Below are 17,777 nucleotides of genomic sequence, written 5' to 3'. Positions count from 1 at the left end.
ACTATAAGATAATTAAAATTAAAAAAATTTTTTTTAAGTACCGAAACAATCTTAACATGCAAATCTCAGCCTAGTTCACACCAAGAACAGCATCCACATGATGCAGCCGAATATCAGGCCCTGCCTTCTAAGACTGAGGTCTGAAGACACTGAGATTAGGTTTAAGGGAATGGCCACCTATGAACACGGACCTGAATTCAGAAAAGCCCTTTCCTCTGTGGAAAGGCTAGACTGGCATGGGGAGCCTATTTCTTCTCTCCCTGGGCTTTTCTAACCAATATTAGAAAAAAATTGTTACTGGAGCTTGTTCTTTCGAAACCTTCAGCTGAAGCAGCCCTGCAGAGACAGATCACACTTCCATCAATTTCAAGCCTACTGAGAACAGTAGAGAAACTACTCTTTGGTACATTAAGTCATTTGGCTTTGCAAGCCCACACCGTATGTGTGTGTTAAAATTTATAGGACTCAAAGAGTCAGTTTTAACGAATTAAAAAAATTTAAAAACAAACAAAAAGAAGCAGAATGTACTTGGCCCTGCAAGTGTCAAATGCTGGTTGTAAAATTGCCCACGTCTTTGACTACAAAGCAAATACAGGTATAGCAACTGGGTGAATGCTCAGAAAAACCTGTTCCCTATCCGACATCTCAAAAGATTTTTTTCCCTTTAACAGTTTCATATCTCAAATATTCCCAACCTGACTATTTTTTTTAATGACAAACCAAATTGTATGTAATAGAGTTGTGTTCCTAAAGCAGCAGAACTAGATGACTTTAATTTTCTCAGTCTGCTTTTTAAAGGTATTTTATATGTTTCACTTTTTCCAAGTATTTCTATTCCTTACATCTCAGCCCTTTACCATCTTACACACACACACAAAGGTTTTTCTCTAGGCTTTTTCTGCAGATTGTATATCTCTTGGTGGGGGTAACGGGGGATGAGAAGCAGGTTTTATACAGCTGATGTGATCACTATACAGACAAGCTTGGAAAATGCTACCCAATCTGCCAATTAATTAAAGCATTAATCTGCGGAGCAGCCGGGCCAGGGAATATTTACCCTGAGAGGGGTGTGGTAGGAATTGAGTCGGAAGCTCCCTGTATTTGCATGAAAATGGAGGTGCTTAGGAAACCCAGCTTCCTTTTGTCTCTAAAGGTGGGGCAGCCCTTATCCAGTCCCTAAGTCTTTCTAGCCTATTTAGGAATCCTTTTAGGAAGCTAGTGTCTGATGTATGATAGCACCGTAGAAAAACAAAAATTAAACCCCAGGCATAGTAGGGTAGTGAGCAAGTCCAGTATAGAGTAGCTTCTTAGACCTGGGATGAAACCTAAATTCAGGAGTTTGTGCTGATAATTAAGTAGAATAGATGTAATGTTTTTGCAGGGTTTAGAACCATATGTTTGGGTTCAAATTCCAGCTCTGCTTCTTACTAGCTGTGTGATTTGGGGTCAGTCATGTCTTGTCTGAGCCTTATTTTTTTCATCTATAAAATAAAGATCATGAATTGCCTCATCATCTCAAGGTAGTTAGCCCTCTGCTTACTGTAGATTGAAAGAAGGCTGGAGAGTGATTAGGACCTTTTGGTCCAGTTCAGTAGCTCAGTGGTGTCTGACTCTGTGACCCCATGGTCACGCCATGGGGTAAGCACGCCAGGCTTCCTTGTCCATTACCAACTCCCGGAGCTTGCTCAAACTCATATCCATCAAATTGGTGATGCCATCCAACCATCTCATCCTCTGTTGTCCCCTTCTCCTTCTCCTCCTGCCTTCAATCTTTCCCAGCATCAGGGTCTTTTCCAATGAGTCAATTCTTTGCATCAGGTGGCCAAAATATTGGAGTTTCAGCCTCAGCATCACTCCTTCCAATGAATATTCAAGACTGATTTCCTTTAAGATTGACTGGTTTGATCTCCTTGCATTCTAAGGGACTCTCAAGAGTCTTCTCCAACACCACAGTTCAAAAGCATCAATTCTTCGGCGCTCAGTTTTCTTCACAGTCCAACTTTCACATCCACACATGACCACTGGAAAAACCATAGCTTTGTCTAGACAGACCTCTGTCGGCAAAGTAATGTCCTGCTTTTTAATATGCTGTCTAGGTTGGCCATAGATTATAAACTGCCTCCAACACAGCCTTTTGTTCTTTTTAAAGTTATTTTTCAGCAAGGGACTATAAACCACAAGTTTCCCCCTCAACTTCCTGGGATGTGCTGCATTCTTTATCTCTGAGAGAAGTGAGCTTGATTATAACTACAAAAGACCTGAAGACAGCAGCTCATCCTGAGGTCTCTTTGGCCATGTTGGCTGTCCTCAAGATGAGGTTTACCTGTGTATCCCTGGGGAGGGTGGTGAAATGGACATGAAAAACTGACCCAGCTGTATTGATGATATTAAAGGATTACTGTTAATTTTTAAACTGTGGTTTAAAATATGTGTGTGTGTGTATATGTATATTAAAAACATAAAATTTACCGTCTTAACCATTTTATTGTTAATTTTTAAACATGGTAATGATACTGTGGGTTATTTTTTTTTAAGCTTTTTAATCTTTTAGAGCTACAAACTAAAAATTTTACAGACAAAACAACATAGTGTCTGGAGTTTGATTCCAGATAATCCAGAAGGAGGATGATGGTCCCAGCAACTAAGAACTTTGCCTCACGGCATAGACAAAATGGCCTTTTTCTATGTTTAGTTTCTTGTAAGATGGCACCTCCTCATGCTCGTTTCTTTTCTTACAGAACTCTCAGAAATTGAGCCCAATGTGTTCCTTCGTCCATTTCTGGAAGTAATTCGCTCTGAAGATACCACTGGCCCTATAACTGGACTTGCACTCACCTCTGTCAACAAGTTCCTGTCCTATGCGCTCATAGGTAAGCACTCGGGCTTTTTTGAGTGACCACACCCTTTCATTTCTTTGCCTTTCCCAGAGTGGTCAGGCTTTAGGCAATGAGCTGGTGATGTTGGAAAGTTTTCCCCAGCTATCTGTTTCCTTGTAGAAAAGAAATAGGATTGTTTTGGTTACTCATCACACTAATTGATTGAGGTTGTACAGAGTGGGGAGTGAGAGGAGGTTTCCTTGGGACTACTGATTTCTTTGTGCTTTGGAGGCATAAAGGATATGATGCCCTTGGAGGTTTGGTTTTAGTTTATCTTTATTTTTCCAGTATAATGTATGATTATTTTAAGAAGATAAATAATAAAGAGGTGACTACAAGAAAAGTTAATGGTCTCTCTCAATGTTCCTCATCCTTCTTTAGGTTAAATGATGTCAACAGGAAGCTTTGAATCTATCTATACCTTTCCATACATGTATATAAATATATATAAAGTTCTACTTCTTTTTAAAAAGAAATAAAAATAGAATGTGAAAAAAAAAAGAAAAAATAGAATTGTGTGCTAAACTTTTTTTCATTTAATAGTATTAAAACAGTGTACGTAATATAATTATCTGATTTATTATTTTCCTTCTAATTTTATTGATTATAATTGTCATATAACATTGTATTAGTTTAAGTTGTACGGTATAATGATTTGATACATGCATATGTTGCAAAATGATTACCATACTTACTTAAGTCCATCACCTCACATAGTAACAAATTTTTTGTGTGATGAGAACTTTTAAGATCTGTTGTCTCAGCAGCTTTCAAACATACAACATAGCATTGTTAACTATAGTCATCATGCTGTACACTACATCCCCAGAACTTACTAATCATATAACAGGAAGTTTGTATGTTCTTTTTTTATTGTAATAAAATATACATAATATAAAATTTGCCATATTAAAGTATATAATTCAGTGGCATTAACTACATTCACAGTGTTGTACAGCCATCCCCACCATCTGTTTCTCAAACTTTTTCATCATACCAGACAAGAAATTCTAACCATTAAGTAATAATACACCATTTCCCCTACCTCTCAGTCCCTGGTAAGATTTTTTTCTTTTTGGTAGCTGTATAATTTCTATAGTATAGATATAACACAGTTCACTCAATCATTCTCTTACTGGAGAATATTTAATATTTAGGTTGTTTCTGTCTTTTTTTTAGAAAAGATTTATTTCTTTTTGGCTGTGCTGGGTCTTCCTTGCTGCACGTGGGCTTTCGCCAGTTGTGGTGAGCCCAGGCTACTCTCCGTTGTGGTGCACCGGCTTCTCATTGTGATGGCTTCCCTTGTTGGGAAGCAGAGGCCCTAGACACATGGGCACGCTGGCTCAGTCGTTGTGGCATGGGCTTAGTTGCTCAGGGACATGTGGAATCTTCCCAGACCAGGGATCAAATTCATTTCTCCTGCATTGACAGGCGATTCTTAACCACTAGCCTACCAGGGAAGCTCAAATTGTTTCTTATTTTGAGCCATTATCAATAATACTGAAATAAGCTTCCTTGTTCACATAGCTTTATTATAAAATTTCCTTTTGTATGACAGATTCCTGTACTTGAAATTTGAATGTCTTCTCTTTTATTGAGTTGTCTTTGTTTTTCTTATCAGTTTGTAGAAGTTCTTTGTATAGTGAGAATATTAACCCATTATCTATCATAGTGTTACAGATTTCTCTCAATCTAGCCCAAATGTTTTATCTAGTCTGTTGTTTGTCTCTGAATTTGTTTATGGTGTATTTTTTAAATTTATTTTTAGTTGATTTTGTCACTCAAAATCCTGAATTCTTTTTCTCATGTTGTCTGCCCATGTGCAGTCGTGAGGAACATAGAACACAGGCAGCTGTCCTTATTTCTAACTAGGGGGACAGGAAAAGTAGAAGCTTAGCAAGAAAGGAAAATGACCTTCAGTTCAAGGCAAGAAAACCCTTTATCTTTTCTAGAAAATTGGATTGTTTAGTTGAAGCATTCAGGATTGGGAGCAAATATGCTGGTGCAGCTAGGTTCTGAATAGGGGCATCAGCTTCTCCAGGCACCGTGGTCCTAGCTTCATACTTGTCCTAAGCAAAAATCAGGCCCAGCTGCTTAGAGCCTTGCCCTGAGCACCACCTGCAGGTCATCTCTCTTCATGGCCTCCAGTAGCTGCCCTCTGTGCCTTTTCCCTCTGCTCTTTTGTCAGTGTTACTCTTGCCTTTCTTGGCTTGGCAGACAGGCTGGTCATTGGAGACCTCAGGCCAGCTGGTCACTGGAGTTTCCTGTGGTGGGAAAAGAGAATGCTGGAGGTGGTGATTGCAGTGGGCATGAGAAAAGGAACAGGAAGGAATGTATGAAAGCCAGAAGGCAAAGGAGATGAGATTGGCAAATTTCCCTGCAGTCTTCTCCAGGGTGGCCGGGAAAGGAGGAGATTCTAAAGAAGAGGTTCTGGAGAAGATAAGGTCTGTTAAGTGGACCAATTTTTTGTTTAGGCTGCCCTTCTTGAAGGAACTGCCCTCCATCTCTCAATCCTGTCATGAAGGTTTCTAGGATTATTTTAGATCCTACTCCAAAGACCAGCCTTTTTTTTGGCCCCACACAGCTGCCAGATCAGGATTTGTGTTTCTGATTGCCTGGCTTGTGAGGCCCTGCCTGTGTGGTTCTAAGGACCTGTCACTTGCACTTGCCTTTTTAGAAAATTAAGTTTGCTACTTCATTCAAGCTCAGAGGCTAAGGGCCACAAAAAGATCAGTAGAGCTTAAACCACTTTAACTAGGGAGGTTACTGAAAGAAGGGAAGAAATAAACCCCCAGAAGTTTGTGCAGTGAGAGCAAGGCTGCCATTCACTAGGAGCTCTGAAACACCCACACAGCACCAAGAAGGTCCTGGATTTTCTGAGCAAGGAAAGGTCCTTTTGTGGACTCTGTCCAGCAGGCCTGTGAGAGAGGATTCAGGCAACTGCCTTGAGAGTATAGGATTTTCTGTATTGATTGGGAGAAATATGGAGAGTTGGGTAATAGAAGGAGCTGGGTCACTTCCTCTACTATAGATCATCGTGAAATTGGCTTCCTTCTGCATGACCTCTAAAGTAGCCATTCATGATGCTGAGTAGAGGCATGAAGTAAATAGGACAGTGAGAGTCTTTGACCAGGTATCGGAGACTAACCAGGACGGAAGAGAAAAATGAAAACCAATCACATTGATGAAAGTGTTCTGGCTCATTGTTGGAAGAGAAATGTTCTGGTTTCTCAGCCATCCCCTGAGCTTCAAATTCAGGAACTCCATTATTGTCAGGTACAAGGAAAGAGAATGGAGAATTTCTTCTAATTCCTACACTTTCAAACTAGGAGGTTCTCTTACCTTACACCATGTCACCTCTGGAGCAGTTTTCTCTGTTACTCACAAAGTTTTTGTCATAGTCCCATCTTTTTTTTCCTATTTGTGCCCGCCAAGAACAATTCAGGCTTGCCGGGAGGACCTTTGTAAGCCTTGATGGAAGTCACCTCTTTGTCTACTCCTTATGGGTATTTAAATTATGAATGGGACCAGCTTCCTCCTTGGCAACATTTGTGTTAGCTTCTACCCCTGTGCTGGTTGTCAGAGCTGGCATCTCTCCTCTTATTCACAGTTTAAGGTCTTCTTCTCTCTTGCTTCCCAGTTAGCTAGCCTCCAGTCCTCTTCAGTTTGTCCCCTGTCACTCCTTAATCTTTAGTTAGGGATTCTTGTCCATGACATACTGTTTTTAATAAGCATGAAACCAAAGCAGGAAGTGCTCTCTGATTTGCTATAATGGGCACCCAGATCTGCATATTGGCAGCAGTGACTGTCCATTTTTTACCTCTACTCCCCTACCTCAGTTGCACCAGAATACTGCATTCCAAAAGCAATCAGATAGATGTGTTGAAAGAGAACACATGAAAAGAGAAAGGCTACAACCTTGGCATTCAAAGCTCTGGCCCTCCCAGGCACTTGCTCTGGGCCAAAACCTCAAATTTCCAGGTCCTTCCTCTATCAAGTGAGTACCTTTACACCAGTGATTCCCAAGTGTGGTCCCCTGACCAGCAGCACTAACTTCACCTGGAATCTGGTTAGAAATGCAGATTCTCAGGCCCCATTCTAGACCTACTAAATCAAAAATTTGGGGTGTGGGCCAGCAATTTTTATTTTTTACAAGCTCTCCAGATGATTATGATATATGATTGAGAACCACTTTTACACGGTAGCGTTTGTGCTGGGATGGGCACAACATATATCAGCCAGTTACGGGCAAAAACTCTCAGGTAATTCAGGGAGCCATGGGTTAGAGAATTAAAAAGGAGAAAACTAAAGTCTCTCAAAATAGACCCTACACAGGACGTCTTGACTTTTTGTCTCTCCTCTTCATATCCTTTCTTTTTTTTCTTTGCTGGAGCAGATCCCAGCCATGAGGGCACAGCAGAGGGCATGGAGAACATGGCAGATGCTGTCACCCATGCCCGTTTTGTGGGCACAGATCCTGCCAGCGATGAGGTTGTCCTGATGAAAATCCTTCAGGTAAACGGAGGGGAACAGCAATTAGGCTAATGGCCAGGAGCTGGTGCCTCCGGCCCTACTTACCGGAGCCTGCCAGCAATGTGAAGCTGTGTTTTGACTCCACTGAGGCTTGGAGAGCTACTGTGTTTCCAAACAAGCTGCTCCGTACCCAAAGTAAAAGCTTTTTCTAAGGAAAATAATTAAAAGCTTTAAATTTGATATTGATATCAAATAACCAGAACCCTTAATACACTTGTACCTCTGGCAGACTGTATCTGTGCCATCCATCCATTGGGTTTGTGGGCTAGGGCAGAAATGAGTGCTGAGCTATGTCGAGGTCATATAATGTAAAGACACAGCTCCTAAGATAAGCTTCTGAGAGACTGGACCACCAGCACCAAGCCGAAGCAAGGTCAGCATTCTTGCTAACCTCTTTCTCACCCCTGAGCGCTTCCATAGGAGACTAGAGAAACAGGAGGCACTTTCTCTCCCCTCATATACACCCTTCTTCACCCAGCCTGCCTTGTTTATCATAGTGTCTCCTTTTTCTTCCTGGTAGGTACTGCGGACTCTGTTGCTGACCCCAGTAGGTGCCCACCTAACCAATGAATCTGTGTGTGAGATTATGCAGTCTTGCTTCCGGATCTGCTTTGAAATGAGGCTCAGTGGTAGGTGCTTGAATACTGGGCCCTTCACATTCCTAAGGGCAGTATCTGTGAGTATAAATATAGATGCTGTCTCTGAACCCCAGAGAGACAGAAACTCATGACTTCTCCATCATCTACCTTGTGGAGCCATAGGGATCTTGAAGTATCTGTACTTGACAATTTGTTTTGTGGCTAGAAGAGACTTTAACTCTTTGTGCCAGGACAGGAATTGGGCTAGATCGCAGACTGACTTAGCCCAGAACCAGATCTTCCCTTGAGGTTTCTGGGATTGACACCAGCCTACAACCCCTGAGAACATATCCTTGTGCCTTTTTTTCCTGACTCAGTAGTGCCATCTAGTGGGTCAGTGAAGTTAAGGCTGCCAGGCTGAGCTGGAGCTGGTTTTAATAAGTTTGGTATAATCCTTAGTAAACAAGGTTTGGAGGGGAGTCTGCTCTGAGAAGCCTCCTGATAATAGCACGGCAAGTAATGACACCTGTGTTATTTGTTTTTGCCTGTGCAGAGTTATTGAGAAAATCCGCAGAGCACACTCTCGTAGACATGGTGCAGCTGCTCTTCACAAGGTAAACCTGCTGCTGTTTGCTTCAGCCCGGCTGCCCAGGCCTCTTGAGCCTGCCTGCTTCCACACAGCCACTTCAGGGACCTGGCCAACCCCACAGCCACATCAGAGGCTACTGAGATTGTGGATGGGAATAGTTCCCTGGGCCCAGGGTTACCATGCAAGGGAGAAGGAGGAGGGAGCTGGCTTGGCCTCAGAGGGAAGCAGAGGGTTATTTGATCTAGGCTGACAGAACTTCTGCCTCCCAGACTTGTGTCAGTTTCTGTGCAAGTAGCAGCTGGGAAAGGAAACCCAGAGAGGAAGCCAAACTCAAGGGAGCCTGGAGCAGGTTGCTGAGCTCCCAGAGCTCAGTCCAGTTTCTGTGAGGAAGGACCAAGGCTAGGGTAACCAACAATCCTGGTTTGCCTGAACTGTCTGTCCTCATTTGAACACTGAAAGTCCTGTATCCTTGCAATCCAAAACCATTGGTTATCCTCATCAAGGCCCTCATCTTAGCCCTGAGGCGAGCGCTTTACAGCTTCCCCTAAGGGATATCGATGATGGAGGAGGTTATGCATGTAGGGGAGCAAGGGTTTTATAGGAAATCAGTGTACTGTGAAACTAAGATTGCTTTTTTAAATAGTCTATTAAAACACACACACACACACACACACACACACACACACACACACACACACACACACATTTCCCCCTGGGATTTATTTTTGTTCTCAAATCTATAAATAATAATCCTTATTACCCACAGACTAGATTTGCCTCTGGACCCTGCTGCTAATTGTTTCCTACTTCTCAGGTTCAAATTTACTGGTTTCAAAACTTCATCTGCCTTTCACTTCTGACCCTATACCCAGTCTCCTGGGGTTTTAATAGACTGCCCTCTCCCCATATCATGCCTTTCAGCAATATCTGCCAGGTGAATACAAGCAGGAGAGTATCAGTTTAAAGATGAAAAGAGCCTTTGCACTCCAGGGATACTTAGTCACCTTTCCCTCATGACATCTACCTTCTTTTTTAGAACGTGTCTGTGTTCCGTGTTCCTCAATTTCTGTGGCCCTTCGATGAAGCTCTGAAAAGGGTGAAATGAGCCTGTTTCTTTTTCTAGCTTTTCCTAAGAGACTCTGACCTAGAGCGTCTTTGGGCTGTGGCTGAAATGAAGGGGAATATTTGTTGTTATCCCTAATTACAGTCCATCGGATTTTCTTATCTTACAGGTTACCTCAGTTTAAAGAAGAACCCAAGAACTATATGGGGACCAACATGAAAAAGGTATGATCTGCTATCCCTCACCCAGACTTCAATCTCCCAGCTTCTGTGCTATTGGGATTTTCCTGGATACCCTTGCTTAGCAAAAGTATGCTTTTGCCTAGACAGGTTTGCTTGGAATCTAGAAATAGTTATCACTCATTTACCAAGAAATTTTCCAGGTACCTCTTTCCCAAGTACCTCTCCTTCCCCAGCCTTTCCTTTCTAGCCTATCTTTGTTGACCCACCATGTAAGCTAGTGAGCCAGTCCTTCATGGAAACTTGGTGAGGCCCATCAGGCTGGGCAAAAAATGTATGCTGATAAAGGTGAAAGTCCTGCCATCCCCTCAGGGCCCAGTCTTGTCAGCAGGTAGGAGGCCTAGAGAGGCTATACCTAAAATCCCCTGATACTGGATTAGACTGGGCTCATGCTTGGGCTAGCCTCTGACAAGATAAATCAAGTCTGACTCCAGACCAGAAGGTTCTCAAACTGCTAGGAGAAGAATGGTGTTCAGAAGAATGGCCTCTTTCTATCTTAAACTGAAGCCCTGGACTTCACAGGCCTCTGATGAGGATTCTGCTTGCAGCCCTACGAGCTTCTGCCCTTGAAGCTGACCCTGGGCTATTTGGTGCATGAACCTGACCTTCCCATTTCCCCTGCCATCCATCCCCATTCCTGCCCTGTGCCCTGTTGGCTTGTGTCTGAGTTTATTTCACTCTGTTTAAATCGTTCGTTTGCCTGTCTTTCACAGATTTCTCCATGTCTCCTCAACAAACTGGAGCTAAGTAGTGGGGAGCAGACCAAAGCCCTGAACCAGTTAGAGAGGGTACTACTCTTTAAGAACCTCAAGGTCTCTCTCCCTCTCCCTCTCCTTACCCCCTTTTAATTAATTAATTTATTTAAATGTTTATTTTTTATATGTAACATCTGGGTGCCATGTCCTCTGTGTAGAGCACAATTTACCCCTCCCTAGTAATACCTCACAGCTTTGGAAGAGCTGCATGGGTTTGTAACTTTGCAGTGTTGGGAATTTTCATGGGGCATCTGGCTGCCTGGAGGCAGAAGGAAGCCTTGAACTGGTAACACATTGTGTAGTGAACCTAGATAGAGAGCCTGGGTCCTGCTGCCATCTTGTGAGGAGGCCTAATATCTACCATTTCTAGGGGAACTATGAGGGACCGTCAAATAAGACCCTTCACTTTTCTACCCTCTCTCTGTCTCAGAGCTGGCATTAAAAAGCTTAAGCATAGTCCTTGATTCTAGCTGGATAATTGAACTTGGTTTTGAGGGAAAGGGTAGTCTGTCTGGTTGAGGTCTTTTTCTTCTTGGTTACCATTAAAGGAGTCATTCTAAAATTTAGAACTCTAGATGGATGAAAAGGAGCCAGGTCCCAGGACACTGGAAATACTTTGTAATCTGCCAGGGGACCCTCTGTCCTTGAGAAGTAGGAGAACTTAGAAGAGGTACAAGCTAAAGATTACTGTAATCCCCGTATCCCTGCTTTAGGAAGGAGAAGGAAAGAAGGCAGTATGGGCTATCTAAGCTAGATCGGAAGAGCGTCGTGCTAGAGGTGTAGCTGTGGACATTGAGGTCACTGAAGATGGACTGTGTGTGCACTTGGCAGTCCGCAGGCCTGTGTTCTCGCTGCATGCTTCGTCTCAAAGTTTCATTTGTGTGCTTGCCTAGTCTCAAGTTGCAGCTCTCTTCAGTGGCTACCCTGCGTTTTGCCATGCTTATTAAGCTGGAACCTGCCCCCTGTTTTTAAATAAAGCTTGTATTGTCCGTTGGAAGTAAAATTATATGGAAAAGGTGATAAAGAGTTTCATGAACTGTTCACCCCAGCCCCCACTTTAGGATCTTAGAACAGGGAGCACAGCTATACTTTTAAAGGACTGAGACACTTGTAAGAACTGGCAGCCTCTCAATTCTTACTCCAGCCAAGAGGCAGAGAACACTCATTGAAATGATCAGGTTAAAGCTGCCTCTGCAGAGGATGGAGAAGGAGACAGTGATATGATCCTAGTGTGGGAAGGAATTTCAGTGACTAGCTTCTCAGTGAAAGTGGGACTACCTGGAATTCCTGAAATTGGGGAGCCACCTGGAGAGAAAAGATATCTCACACAAGTCAGCCCAGATGTGAGTGTTTTTTGGAGCTCAGTGACAGTTTCCAGTTTAAGCCAGGAGCTTCCTGTTTTCCCTCATTGATCTCTTGGACTTCTGGCCTATCTGTATGTTTGACTGATTCTTACCTCCAGAACTTTCTTTTGCCATGGACTTGACCCAGATGAGCTTCAGTGGTTCCCGGAGGGAGCATCCTGGTTCCTGCTTACCACAGGAACCGCAGTACTCAGAGCACTTGAAGCTCTATTCTAGGCATATGACTGCTGGCATTTAGGAGATGCAGGCACAAAAAGTGTAAATCCAATGCTAGGCTGTTGCTATGTTACTAAGAGCTGGAAGTGGGGCTCAGCTGTTGGGCCTCTCTCCTTTATGGGTGGAGATATGGGTAGGGAGGGAAAAAATAACGTGCTTTCTAAGCAAAACATCAAAGGTTAGCCAAATTCTGGAGGGCTTGGGGGAAGAAGGGGGGCCTATCCCTCAGATAGCAGAAGGAATTGAATAGGCCAAGGATAACATGGGTATATTCAGCCTTTAGAAAGAGGCAGGGAGAAAAATTGTTTCTACTCTCTTTTAGAGTCATGCTAATGGTTCCTAGAAGAGAATTTTTATTGCCCATCCCAGGAATGGTCCATCAGTCTAGGAATAGTTTGATAGAACTGAAGTGGGATTGGATTCAAACCATAACTGAGAAGGCATCAGGATTAAGAAAATGAAATGAGCCTAAACAAAGTAGCTGTGAACTTAGGGTAGAAAAAAATGCATGAAAATTTATACCCTAAAGTAGTCAACAGGTGATAAAAGTTTTCCTTTGTGACTAAAAAGAAGCTATAGGAGGGATAGAAATATAGCAAGAGAGAGGGAAATGGAATAGAGCAAAGAGTCTAAGAAACCAGTAGTCTTAGCATCTGAAAGCATAAAGTTGCTTCTAGAAAGACCCAACAGTGAAAAGGACAGGAGGGCTCATTTATATACTGAAATTGGGAGTACCAGAGCAGCAGCCTGACATGACCTTTCATCCTTAACTCCACAAGTCAGCTGGGATACCACTCCTTCCATAATTCCAAGGAATGAACCTTTGACCTGTTTGATGTAGACAATCAAGCATGAGGGATGTGGTTAGGATCTAGGCCCAGTTCATGAAGTAATAGGAAAGCTAAGCATTTGGCTGGGAAGAAGTAGGCTCTCATAGCTGGGTAAGAACTAGGAGTCAAAGGCTTCTATGCAGGTAGTTGAGGAGGAAAGCCCAGGGATCCAGGGCCTGTAGATCTGAAGCTTCTGGCAAAGGACCCCTGCCCTTACCCTTTCTGCACAAGGGTCGGGCACCATCTACAGGGCTCAGGATGGCCACCTGGGATTCAAGGAAGCAGAGTGATGTGTGAGGATTGACCTTAGCAATGACCAGCCTAAAAACAGAATGTCACCTTGCACTTGGAGGCTCCCAGGCTGACCTTTAAAGTGGCAAATGTAGAAGGCCAGCTAGAGGACTAGGACTGTGCTCTGATGGTCTCAATTGTTACTTGGGTACAGATGTGGTGTATAGGCTATTTTCTAGGGACCAGTAGAACTAAAGAAGGGAGATTTCTAGGGATAGAATCCTAATTTGAATATCAGGGCTAATGAGGTATGATATTTCCAGCTGAAAATGAGAGCAGGAGGCATGAGTGATTCATCTAAGTGGAAGAAACAGAAGAGATCTCCCCGGGCCCCACGCCATATGACCAAAGTCATACCAGGTTCAGAGCAGCCCACCTCCAGTGGAACCACCTTATCCTCTAACCTCAGTGGTGAGTACCTTGAGCTGCTTCTTCTGATTGGAATAGGTAGAAGAAAAGCTCCTACCTCTCTCAGGAATTGTGTCAGTGAAGACCAACTAACTGAGGCACTTTGGTCTTTCTGCAGAGAGCAAAAAGGAAAAATTCCAGGTCAGGTCACACTGTGACCATTTAGCAATTCTGCAGTGACTTAAGGTTGTTCTCCTTCCAGTGGGACTATGACTACTTTAGAGACCAGCATATGCAGTCTAGGCAAAAACAAGCAAACAAACGGTACCATGGAGGGTAGGTGTTTCCCAGAGTCTCTTTTCTTTAAGCTTTACTTACTTTATTTGGCAGGTGGCATGCCCTTCATTGATGTACCCACTCCCATCTCCTCTGCAAGTTCAGAAACTGCCTCAGCAGTGGTCAGCCCCTCTACTGACAGTGGTCTGGAGTTCTCTTCCCAGACCACCTCCAAAGAGGACCTCACTGACCTGGAGCAGCCTGGCTCTCCAGGGTACAGCACAGTTGCAGAGTCTGGCAGCAGTGAGCTGGGGGTTCCCGAGCAACCTGAGCCACAGGTATGGCTTTGATTCTAAAGATCCCTGTGCAGTCTTCTGCTGTGGGAATTGGCTTGATCCCTTGGCTCCTTTATCCAGGCCTTGGTTCACAAGAAGGTTGGGGCAGTGGGGGTTCTTCCCTGTTTCCTAGAATTAGCTGTGCTGCCTAGGAAGAATACATAGCATGACTCACTGTGGTGGGTAGCTCCCGGGATTTTCAAGTTACGCATACAGGCAGTACTTGGCAAAGGTGAGGATGCTGGCCATGGCTTTTTCTGGATGTTAATGATCTAAATCCCAAGCCCCTGAGGTCCTCTGTTGGTATGGGGTTCTAGTCACCATAGGTCAGTGTTGCCTCAGGTGATGTTTTCTGAGTCCTTCGTCATACTCCTTCCTTAAACCATCTTGCAGTGATTCATAGCCCACTGAGCTGGCGCTGTACCCACAGTCCATTAGAGACACTTGGAGGACAGAGACTTAAGGGAAATAAGTTCCAAGTTGCTCTTGCCTCATCCTTTTTCCTATATCCTCCCCATAACTGGTCATAGCAGGAAGGGGCCCATGTGGAAAAGGCCCAATCAACATCTGTGGAATCCATCCCTGAAGTGTTAGAGGAGTGTTCATCCCCTGCTGACCACTCTGACTCCGCCTCTGTCCACGACATGGATTACGTCAATCCCCGGGGCGTGCGCTTTACACAGTCCTCTCAGAAAGAAGGTGAGTACTCTCAGACAGGCTTTTCCCCTATCCAACTCACTAAGCTGTCTGACCCTAAACCATCCTAGATCCAGGGGGTCTTCTAGCAATCTCCTAGGCTATTTTCTAGTGAGGAAATGGAATCAAGCCAGAGGACTGTTGGATGGAGCCCTTCCCTAGCTTACACAGAGAGGGAGTTTGGTTAACAATAGGAAGTGAAAGGGAAGAATAGAAGCTTGAGACTTCTAACAGAAAGGTGGGATCATCAATTCTGATTCCCTTCAATAAGTGAGACTAGTCTCCCTACTGCCCTAGAAAAAAAAAAATTTTTTTTTCCAGAAGAGAATCACTTATCTGAAATATTCTGTATAATACAGGGCAGGTTAGTCCTGTGATTGAGCCAGTTTCTTAGCAATCCCACTTCCCTCCTGGCCTTTCCCAGGCACAGCTTTGGTCCCGTATGGTCTTCCCTGCATCCGTGAGCTCTTCCGCTTTCTCATCTCCCTCACCAACCCACACGACCGCCACAACTCCGAGGTTATGATCCACATGGGACTGCATCTGCTCACAGTGGCTCTTGAGTCTGCCCCCATAGCCCAGTGCCAAACCCTCTTGGGCCTCATCAAGGATGAGATGTGCCGCCACTTATTCCAGGTAAGACTGGATTTCTAGAGGGGCGCCAAGCCCCTGGCTTTTTTTCAGGGTCTCTTAAGGGCCAGGGACACAGGGAGGTTTGGCTGATTCGTGTGAAGAGTATAGGACCCAGGAAAGAACCTACCTCCCCTACTGACCGCTGCTGCTGCTGCTGCTAAGTCGCTTCAGTCGTGTCCGACTCTGTGCGACCCCATAGACGGCAGCCCACCAGGCTCCCCCGTCCCTGGGATTCTCCAGGCAAGAACGCTGGAGTGGGTTGCCATTTCCTTCTCCAATGCATGAAAGTGAAAAGTGGAAGGGAAGTCGCTCAGTCGTGTCCGACTCTTAGCAACCCCATGGACTGCAGCCTATCAGGCTCCTCCATCCATGGGATTTTCCAGGCAAGAGTATTGGAGTAGGATGCCATTGCCTTCTCCGACTGACCACTAATGATAGTCAAGAGGCCTCCGTTAATTCCCCGGGGATGCTGGCAACCAAGGGGAAACATAGGAATGGCTGGATACAGAGTTCCCTCAGAGCACAGATATAGAGTTCCCTTGGTGGCAACTTCCCACAGTTTGCTCTCCTGGTCTTCTCTTGGTTGAGCCAAAGTCAGGTTCAGAAACCTAATGGCCTGTCCTACTGTGATCTCCAGCTACTCAGCGTAGAGCGACTGAACCTTTATGCTGCTTCCCTTCGGGTATGCTTCCTACTCTTTGAGAGCATGAGGGAGCATCTCAAGTTCCAATTAGAGGTGAGTTTCTTGAACTTGGAAAAAAGAAGGAAAAAAAAATAGGAAGATGTATGACACCTTCATTTGGATCAGCTTTGTCATGCTGCAGGGGTGGGATTTAGTGGCATCTGAGGAGAGTGCTTTTAGCCTCCATAGTTTGGTTCACTGGCTAACCTCCCTCATGGTCAAATTAAAAGGAGCCCAGAGAAATCTGCCTGGCTTTAAAATAGGAGAACCCAAACGTAGAACGGGCAAGTAACCTCCCTGTGAGTGGGTACAACTCTTTTGCCTATAGTTCTTTTGCAACACAAGCAGGCAGGTCAAGCTGAATTCACCAGAAAATTGCAAAAAGGAACCCTGAATAGGAGCAGATCAGGCTCACAGAGCACAAAAAGGGCAATAGGCAACTTGTTTTGGATCAGGCACGAGGTAGAGAACCAGCCCGCTCCATCATGAAGGGCAAAGAGAGGAATGTCTTTAGGTATGGAATACCGTTGTCTCTTAATGCATGCTTCCTGGCTAGCATTTGCTTCCTGTCTAATTTGCCTCTTCTTATCTTGAACCCTTTCCCCATCCAAATGGCAATTACTGGATTATTGTCAGATGTACATCAAAAAGCTCATGGAGATCATCACTGTGGAGAACCCGAAGATGCCTTATGAGATGAAGGAGATGGCACTGGAGGCTATTGTGCAGCTCTGGCACATCCCCAGCTTTGTCACCGAGCTCTATATCAACTATGATTGTGACTACTACTGCTCCAACCTCTTTGAAGATCTCACCAAGCTGCTGTCCAAGGTGCTGAGCATTGTTACTGGTCTCTAGAAAGAAAATTAAGGAAATCTCTCTGGTGGTAGTGAGGATAGTACATATAGGGAATGAAACACTTGAAAGTTGGGGAACAAAAGGAAGGGCATTTTCTCAAAGCAATGTAAAAGTTACGGGCAGTTTTAGGATTTTTTGAGACGTATTCTAACCTCAAGTCTACTGGATCTGTTTACTTTCCAGAATGCCTTCCCTGTGTCTGGTCAGCTCTATACAACACATCTGCTGTCTCTCGATGCCCTATTGACAGTGATTGACAGCACTGAGGCCCACTGCCAGGCCAAAGTCCTCAACAACCTTATCCAGCAAGAAAGGAAAGAGGCAGCCAGACCTGGCTATGAGGCAGTAGATGGCACTCGAGAAGCCAACAGTAGTGAGAGGAATTTCTATTCTTTGAGAATCCCAGGAGTCTATGTTTATCCCTTCTCTACTCACTGAATCCTTTCTCCTACATTTTCATTTCTTCCTCTGAAGTACTCCTAATTCTGTGTTTCTAAGATTTGGTGATGTGAATCATAGACCAGACTGGCACATTAACAGACTCATGGACTTCTCCCTTTCTCTTCTTCTGTACTTTGTCTTTTTTACCGAATTGTTATTTCTTTATGGGGAGAA

The 17,777-nt window shown here is 44.1% G+C and overlaps 1 protein-coding gene across 1 annotated transcript in view; it reads left to right on the top strand.

Annotated features, from left to right (window-relative positions):
- The window catches only part of GBF1 (golgi brefeldin A resistant guanine nucleotide exchange factor 1), a 123,751-nt gene that overhangs the window by 90,488 nt on the left and 15,486 nt on the right, over positions 1 to 17,777 (top strand). The window contains exons 4-15 of the mRNA XM_010859446.1: positions 2,739 to 2,870; positions 7,273 to 7,391; positions 7,930 to 8,038; positions 8,541 to 8,601; positions 9,809 to 9,863; positions 13,598 to 13,745; positions 14,073 to 14,296; positions 14,827 to 14,992; positions 15,414 to 15,625; positions 16,260 to 16,358; positions 16,941 to 17,135; positions 17,346 to 17,535. Of these exons, the coding sequence (XP_010857748.1) occupies positions 2,739 to 2,870; positions 7,273 to 7,391; positions 7,930 to 8,038; positions 8,541 to 8,601; positions 9,809 to 9,863; positions 13,598 to 13,745; positions 14,073 to 14,296; positions 14,827 to 14,992; positions 15,414 to 15,625; positions 16,260 to 16,358; positions 16,941 to 17,135; positions 17,346 to 17,535 (1,710 nt within the window). The remainder of the gene's footprint in view (positions 1 to 2,738; positions 2,871 to 7,272; positions 7,392 to 7,929; positions 8,039 to 8,540; positions 8,602 to 9,808; positions 9,864 to 13,597; positions 13,746 to 14,072; positions 14,297 to 14,826; positions 14,993 to 15,413; positions 15,626 to 16,259; positions 16,359 to 16,940; positions 17,136 to 17,345; positions 17,536 to 17,777) is intronic.

The sequence above is a fragment of the Bison bison genome, unplaced genomic scaffold, assembly GCF_000754665.1.
Source record: "Bison bison bison isolate TAMUID 2011002044 unplaced genomic scaffold, Bison_UMD1.0 scf7180017864456, whole genome shotgun sequence".
Lineage (NCBI taxonomy): Eukaryota > Metazoa > Chordata > Mammalia > Artiodactyla > Bovidae > Bison > Bison bison.
This window is presented reverse-complemented; position numbering and strand designations above follow the sequence as displayed.